General features: G+C 36.2%; 1 protein-coding gene across 9 annotated transcripts in view; it reads right to left on the bottom strand.

The window, feature by feature from the left end:
- Nucleotides 1-6575: 6575 nt before the first annotated feature.
- NUBPL (NUBP iron-sulfur cluster assembly factor, mitochondrial) overlaps nt 6576-8987 on the bottom strand; it is a 251719-nt gene continuing 249307 nt past the window's right edge. For all 9 annotated transcript variants that reach the window (XM_059181857.1, XM_059181860.1, XM_059181851.1 and 6 more), the window contains one exon: nt 6576-8593. In XM_059181857.1, coding sequence (XP_059037840.1) covers nt 8531-8593 — 63 coding nt within the window. In that variant the 3' untranslated portion in view covers nt 6576-8530. The remainder of the gene's footprint in view (nt 8594-8987) is intronic.

Here is an 8987-nt window from a genome sequence, read left to right as displayed (position 1 = left end):
CCTTGTTAAAAAAAAAAAAAAAATTCCTTTTTCTTTTTTAAGATTTATTTATTTGAGAGAGAAAGCATGAGTAGGAAGAAGGGCAGGGGGAGAGAATCTTTAAGCAGACTCCCTGCTGACCACCAAGTCTGACACAAAGCTAGATCCCAGACCCATGAGATCATGATCTGAGCCCAAACCAAGAGTTGGATGCTTAACCAACTGAGCTACCAAGTTGCCCCAAGTTTTTCCTTTTTGAATGTTATTTTCATGGCATAGGATTCTGGATTGGCAGTTTTTAAAATTTCAGTATTTTATTAATTGTTATATGCCTTACAAAGGGCAGGTCTACTATAATTCGTATTTTTTGTTGTCTGTATGTAATGTGAATTTTTCCATTTATTGCCTTCAAGATTTTCTTTTTATCTTTGTCTTTCCAGCAGTTTCAATCTGTTATTTGTTTTTAAAAATCCCACTTGGGGCCTTCCAAGCTCTGTGAATTTTCCAGTTTGATACCTCCCACTTTATCAAGAGAATTCTTAGTAGTTATCTCTTTAAATATTTTGTCTGTCCCAGTATTCCTTCCTTCTTCTGAGATGCTAATTTATTCCCAGCTCTTGTTCACACATGTGAACATCTGTGTGTGTAACTTTATTCTTTGTCCTTCAATTTGGGTAGTTCCTATTACCTATATCCAAATTCACTTATTTTTTCTTCATCTGTCCAGGTTTACTGATGAGCCCAAAGGCATCCTTGATCTCTAGTACTCTTTGTTTTGTTTTGTTTTTCCCCTTCCAGCATTTCTATTTTATTTGTTCTTATGGTTTCCATCTATCTGTCAAACTCCCCATGTGCTCAAGCATGTTGTCCTTTTCCCATTAGACCCTTTAACATATTAATCATAGACATTACTTACTTCATAGTGCAAACATCTGAGTCATCTTTGTGTCTGGTTCTGTTGAGTGCTTTGTCTTTTGATAAGGGCTTAATGTTTCGTGCTTTTTATGTCCTATAACTTTTAAGCACTGTTTTTTTAAATTATTGAAGTATCATTGAAATAAAACATTATATTAGTTTTAGGGGTAAAACATGGTGATCCAATAATTCTATATGTTACTCAATGCTCATCCTAAGTGTAGCTACAATATAAAATTATTACAATATTATTGACTATATTGTCTATGCTGTACTTTTAATCTCTGACTTACTTATTTTATTAACTGAAAGTTTGTATCTCTTACCCTTTACCTATTTCTCCCATCCCCCTACCCCACTCCCTCTGGAAATCACCAGTTTGTTTTTTGTATTTAAGAGTCTGTTTCTGTTTTCTTGTTTGCTCATTTGTTTTGTTCTTCAGATTTTACATATAAGTAAAATTATATAGTATTTGTCCTTCTATGACTTATTTCACTTAGCATAATACCTTCTAGGTGTATCCATGGCACAAATGACAAAAAAAATCTCATTCTTTTTTATGGCTACTATTCCATCACACACATACATAGACACACATTATATCACATCTTCTTTATCCATTCATCTATCAGGGACACTTACGTTGCTTCTATATCTTGACTATTACAAATAATGCTGCAATAAACATAGCGGTAGATGTATCTTTTCAAATTAATGTTTTCATTTGTGTAAGGTAAATAACAGTAGTGGAATTATTGGATAGTATAATTTTTCTATTTTTAATTTTTTGAGGAACCTCATACTGTTTTCCATGGTGGCTGCATCAATGTAATGTCCCATCAACTCAGCATGAAGTTTCCCTTTTCTCTACATCCTTGCCAACATTTGTTATTTTTTTCTTCTTTTAAAGATTTTATTTACTTATTTGACACAGAGAAAGAGATCCCAAGTAGGCAGAGAGGCAGGCAGAGAGAGAGGAGGAAGCAGGCTCCCCGCTGAGCAGAGAGCCCAATGCGGGGCTTGATCCCAGGACCCTGGGATCATGACCTGAGCCGAAGGCAGAGGCTTTAACCCACTGAGCCACCCAGGTGCCCCTTTTTTTTGGTTTTTGATACTACCCATTGTGACAGGTGTGAGTTATTATTACGGTTTTGATTTGCATTTCTCTGACAATTAGTAATGTTGGGCATCTTTTCATATGCCTTGTTGGCCATCTCTAACCTTCTCTGGAAAAGTATCTACTGAGGTCCTTTGCCTATTTATAATCAGAGTATTTTTTTGATGTTGAGTTGTATATGTTTGGTATATTAATTTCTTATTGAATATATAATTTGCAAATATTTTCTGCTTTTTTGTTTTGTTGATGCTTTCCTTTGCTGTGCAAGGGCTTTTAATTTTGGTGTAGTCCCATTAGATTATTTTTGCCTTTGTTTCTCCTGTCTGAGGAGGCACACTCATAAATATTTTGCTAAGACCAATGTCCAAGAAATTACTGCCTACATTTTTAGGAGTTTGTGGCTTCAGTTCTCACGTTTAGGTCGTTAATCCACTCTGTTTATTTTTATGTATTGTGCAAGAAAGTGATCCAGTTTTCCCAATACCATTTATTGAAAAACTTTCTTTTGGTCATTGTATATTCTTTCCCCCATTATCATAGATGAATTGACCATGTAAGTATGGATTTATTTCTGGGCTCTTTGTATCCTGTTCCACTGACCTATGTGACTATTTTTTGTGCCAGTACCATACTGTTTTGATTACTATAACTCTGTAGTGTGTCTTAAAATCTGGGAATGCGATACCTCCAGCTTTGTATTTCTTTCTCAAGATTGCTTTGGCTATTTAGGGTCTTTTGTGGTTCCCTAAGAATTTCAGGATTATATGTTCTAGTTCTGTTGTCTTATAATTGTTTACACTGAATACTGGACATCAAATATAGGATAGTAAAAATGGAAGTAAATAGTATTTATGGCTGAAATGTGCATGACTCTTTTTGTTAGAAACTTAATGTACAGGACTGAGTTAATTTAGTCAGGAGTTCATCTTATTTAGGTTTTGTTGTTGTTATGGTTACCTTCAGTACACCACTGGCTTCAAACCCCTCTGGTATTACCTTGTGCTTAAACTGAAGGATGGGTTCCTCCACTCTTAGCTTTTAATCTCTCTATTCATAGTCTTTACCCCTCCTCCACCAGTGGATACTACTAATATATTATACTTAGTGTTTGCTAGCTTGCTGTGGGGCAGGGTATTCTCTGTTGTCTTGATCTAGCCTTAACTCAGATAAGACCTATGTCCCTGAATCTTGGTGAATGGGCTTCCTCAGTGATGCCAACCCTCCCCTCAATGATAGGATGTCTTTAGTGGCCAGGGTTAAGATGACTTCCTGTTCTCCCCGATGACTGGAGGGTTTTCTATTTCCTCTCCTACAGTCATAATGTGTCTTCATCTGAGGACAGTTTTACTACCGTCCCCTAGTGACTTATTGGTGTTTGTTTTATAGGAAAGGAAAGTCAGGAAAGATTTTGTGTTTTTCTCAAAGCATCAGCTACTCTCCTTCTCCAGGCCTGTACTACTCAAGGCTTTCACTAGTCCCTTGTCCCATGTTCAAGTCTTCTCTTGGGCACCCTGTGAGGTCCACAGAGAAAAACCCATGAGTGGGTGCAAACTCCCCTCCAATAGCAGCTTCCAGGTGTGCTAGTTACTCTGTTATTCCACACTCAGTTGTTAGCAATTTGTTAAAAAATTTTCACTGGATTTTTCCTACCTGCTATTACAGGGAGTTTGTCATCTTTTTCTTCTGTGTTTTGCCAAAGGTATACCTGCATCCTGTTGCTCCTTGAAGGGATCTGTCTTTTCATACATTTCAGATGACTTGGCTGTTAGGATCTCTGGTGGGTTTAAGAAAAATTATGATTTTGTAGATCACACAGTTTTTTCTTGTATAATGCTCTTCCTAATCTTCTCCAACCTCAGCAAAATTGAGACCCTCCAGTAGTTTGATGTTGTTTTGAATGTCACAAGCTGGCCCTAAAATTTATATAAAAATGAAAAAAAATCAAGAATTGCCAAAACATTTTTGAAGAACAAGGTAATGATAAACAAAACAGTGAGTTATTGGTGCAAAGGCAGACAAATAAACCAATGGTTCAGAATAAAAGTCCAGAAATAGAACCGTAGAAAGAGAGACATTTAATTTACAACAAAGGTGGTACTGCAGAAAAGTAGAGGAAAAGGACTGTCTCAGTGGACAATTAGATAGCCACAAGAAAAAAAAAGCCCACAAAATGCTTAAAGGCTATCTCAAACTAATAACCAAAAAATAATTCCAAGTGGATTATAGAACTAAATGTAGAAAGCAAAACAATGTTAAAACTTCTAGAAATTAACATAGGATAATATCTTCATTGCCTTGGGGCACTGCACAAAAATCAATAATCATAAAGGAAAATAAAAAATTTGAACATGTTAAAATTAAGATTGATTGTCAAAACGACAACATTAAGAGAGTGACAGACAAATCAAAATAGAGTGTGAAAGATATCTGCAACACAGAACTGACAAGGATTCATAAACACTCCAAAAACACAGAAAAATGGGCAAGAGATGTGACTGGACAGTATACAAAAGAGGAAATCTAATTAGCCAATAAATACATGTAAAGGTACTCAACTTCATCTGTAACCAGTAAATGCAAAGTTAAAACCACAACGAGATACCAACTAAACAACTACCAATAATCCCACTCCCAGAAATAACAATGGAAATTTAAGTATGAAATACCAAGAAAATATGTACAAGAATGTGCAAAGCAGCACTATTTGTAAGGATAAAACATTGGAATCAATCCAAATATCCATCTACAGTGGACCAGGTGAGTTGGGTATATTCAAACAATGTAATGTTCTATAAGAAATAATATGAAAAACTGCTATATGCAATAGTAGATGTGGAACTCAGAAACAATATAAAGCAGTTAATATAGGGCAAAATAAAAGTCATTAATATACAGCAAAATACTGCATAACTCCATTTAATATAAATTGCAAAAAATAGGTGAGACTATAATGTTGAAGGGTATAAGCTTAGGTATTAAGATATTAGTATATGGTTATTTTTGTAAGGGAAGGAGAGCACAACAATTGTGAGAGAAAATACTGAGGCTTCTGTGATGTCAGTGTTGGTTTACTTCTTAACCTGGTTGGTAGTTACCTGGGTGTCCACTTTGTAGACAACTGACCTATATATTTATGTCTCCCATGCTTTACTCTGTGTGTGTGTGTGTGGGTGTGTGTATAATACTTCATTATAGCCTCTTCCCACTTCCCCCCACCCCAAAAAGCTTCTGGCTTTTGTGAACTTATTTTTTTATTAGAAGTGTTTCCGATGGAGTGATATAAGTATCTGAACTCTAATATACTTTTTTTTTTTTAAGATTTTATTTATTTATTTGACTGAGAGAAATCACAAGTAGGCAGAGAGGCAGGCAGAGAGAGAGGAAGGGAAGCAGGCCCCCCCGCCGAGCAGGGAGCCCGATGCGGGACTCGATCCCAGGACCCTGAGATCATGACCTGAGCCGAAGGCAGCGGCTTAACACACTGAGCCACCCAGGCGCCCTCTAATGTACTTTTGTAGAAAGATATTTGGTATGTTTTTGGAATGTGGAGGTTGGTGGGGGGGGTGGAATTCTTCCCCTGTTTATAACTGAGAAACACAGAATTCAGATAAAGGTAAATAATATTAGCTATCTTACTGACAAAAAGCTGCATTAGAGGATATGTGACCACAGTGGGCTACCTAGATGGACTTGCACACCCAAGTCCAAGGCTGAGATGGACAAGTTTCCCTGCAGCCTGCCTTAGAAAGCTCAGGATTTGGTTGAAATCAAAGAAATTCAGACAGGTAGAAATTTACCCATAAGATGCATCACTCCTCCTTCCCTGGCATGAAGAGAGTGGGGCAGCTTGCCTTTGCCTCCTGGAGAATGGAAGACTAGCTGTGTCTATCTTTAAAGTCAGCTCTTTGAAGCTTAGCAAAGGCAGCCATAGGCTAAATTTTAGAATAAGCTTCATTCTTGCTCTTATTGCTACTTTTTCTTCTTCTACTTATGAACCTGTATATATAATCCAACCACCATCTTTTCAGTGCCTTTCTTGGAAGAATCTGCAGAGACTTGTAGGCAAGGGTAAAGGAGAAGAGGGCAGGCGATTTTACATGAAGCTCTTTTCGAAGTCGTACTCTGCCTGCCTCTCTGCCTACTTGTGATCTCTGTCTGTTAAATAAATAAATAAAATCTTAAAAAAAAAAAAAAAAAAGATAAAAAAAAGACCTTTCCCATTTCCCTATGAGATGTATTAAATTGGCACACAACTTTTATTGTCTCTGGAGCTTCTTTAAATCATTTTTTTTCTAGGTAAAGTTATGCCTAGTTCAAGTAAATGCTTTTTGTTATTTAGAAGTGCTCAATGATTATTTATATCAGCCTTGTCTGAAAAAAATGTAAAAACACAAATATATATCTACAACTTAAAGTCATTATTTCCTTCTAACAGTGATGAAGGTTGATTACTGTGTATTCACAAATACTTCTATTCATGATTTTAATTAGCATGGATAATTTGGCCCAAGTCATTTCAATTCAGACACAGCAGCATGTGTTTATTTAATTAAACATTCATTCATTCATTCATCCACTTATTTATTTATTTTTAAAGATTTTATTTTACTTATTTGACAGAGACACAGTGAGAGAGGGAACACAAGCAGGGTGAGTAGGAGAGGGGAAAGCAGGCTTCCCACAAAGCAGGGAGTCCCATGTGGGGCTTGATCCCAGGATCTTGTGATCATGTCAGGAGCCAGCCGCTTAACGGCTGAGTCACCCAGGCACCCCCTAAACTTTTATTTTTATGTTGAGGCAACTGTAGATTCACATGCAGTTGTAAGAAATAATGCAGATTCCATTTTGCCCTTTTACCCAATTTCCTCCAATAATAACATCTTGCAAAATACAGTACAATAGCTCCCAAGATACTGACATTGACACAGTGACAATAGAGAACACATTTCCATCATCACAAGGATTCTTTATGTTGCCCTTTTATAGCCATGCATAATTCTCTCCCTAGCAACCCTCCCCCCTTAAATTCTGGAAACCACTAATCTGTTCTCCATTTCTATAATTTTTGTCATTTCAAGAATGTTCCATAAATGGAGCCATATGGTATAAAACCTTTTAGGATTGGCTTTTTCATTCAGCATAATTCTCTGAATTCACTGTTGTTGTTACATGTATCCATAGTTTGTTCTTTCATACTGCAGACTAATATTCCACAGTATGGATTTATCACAGTTTGTCTTACTACTTGCCCATAGAAAAACTCTGGGTTGTTTTTAGTTATTACAAATAAAAATTCCATGAACAATCATGTTCAGTTTTTTTTTTTTTTATGGAATATAAGTGTGTGAAAACATGTTTATAATGACATGTAACTCTTTGCCTAATTTTCTGGCTATTTAAGTCAGAGGCAAAGCAAAAGATGTAAAGGTATTTGCCAAAGATCATAGACTGGTTCTTTATCAACCAATGATTCTTATCAGTACTTGCAACTTTGTAACTATCTTGCTACCTGACCTTGGGAAGCCCCCTGAATTTCTCTGAGCCTCCATTAGTAAAATAAATGTTTTTCAAAGCATAGCATTTGAAACACAAACTCCATGAAATGCTCCTAAAAGAGGACAAGGGAGATTTTCACAGTCCAGTAAGTTTGAGGAAATGCTGAATACCACATTTCTCTTTTGAAATAAATATATGCTCCTTGCTATAAAAAAGGAAGGATCCAGTATCCCACTGCCCAAGTTCAAATTCCAGCTCCATTGCTTGCTGGAATAGTAACCTTTAGCAAGACACTTAACACACCCATACCTGTTTTGTCCTCTATGCAGTGGAGATAACAATAGTACCTCACTCATATGAATGGAAGATTAACTCTAATGACAAGAAAATACTTGATAAATTGTTTCCTATTATTCTATTTCCATCATAATCAGATCATCAAAATCATTATAATCTTGTTAAAAAATATACATGTCCAGGTCCACCCCTGCAGATTATATTTAGTAAGTCTAGGGTAAAGCCTGGTCCAGATGAAACAGAGGTTTATTTATATTAAGAATGTATCCAAGATAGCCCAAAGCAAAATTTAAATCTAGACCCAACTTGACTGATGGAGAGCATCATAGTCATATCAGCACACAAATTTAGTAAATCCTTTAAATGACTAACTCTGTAGTCCCACAAAAAGAGGACCTTCTTTCCTGAATGGAAGACTGGGCTTCTAACACAAACTCATGATTCCCCTAGGGGATGTTCATTAAAATAAATGCAGTTCTGTGCAGTTGGTACACATCAGCTTTCAGAAAAATTCCTAAATGTAGCAGTTAGCATCAATATATAAAAAATTTATTTGTGAGTCATTGCTTAGCAAATTAAATCTGAAAATAAGACATTATTTCCTTAGAAATAGAAGAAAACAATTATGATTGCTATAATTCCTGTAGGTTTCATCACCACACCGCTGATTTCCGAAAGTCTTCTTATTGTTAAGCACCAGGCAAATTTCCAGACCACTTGGGGCATTCACTCTAGAGGTGGTGGCAATCTTTTTACCACTTCTGCAGCAATCCTTAGGTAAGCTTTGGCCTGGAAAAGAAGAGATTCATTTGTTCTGTACTTCTCCCCAGCAGACATCAAATGACTCATGAACTGTCTGCCAGAGCTATCTCCTGAATGGAATAGGGAAAAGGCTGAGTGAGATGAGGAAATTCAGCAGCAAGAGGATGCTGTTGTGTACACTGAAGGTGTGAAAGGGTAGGAAGAATTTTAGATTCTTTATTGGGCAAATACTTACAAGGTGAATTTCTGAAAAAATATTTAATACCAGCAATTACTGTTTTTAAGCTTTAATTCCCATTTCAGCCAACCAGCAATCCAGTCTAGTTGTAGAAAAATTTTATCTTCCTCTTCTGACAAATTGATATCTTGAGTTAGATACTGTCAAAACTTCTTTGGCATAAGAGCTGTTAGTAATTTTAAA

The sequence above is a fragment of the Mustela lutreola genome, chromosome 7 (assembly GCF_030435805.1).
Source record: "Mustela lutreola isolate mMusLut2 chromosome 7, mMusLut2.pri, whole genome shotgun sequence".
In the NCBI taxonomy this organism is placed as follows: Eukaryota; Metazoa; Chordata; class Mammalia; order Carnivora; family Mustelidae; genus Mustela; species Mustela lutreola.
This window is presented reverse-complemented; position numbering and strand designations above follow the sequence as displayed.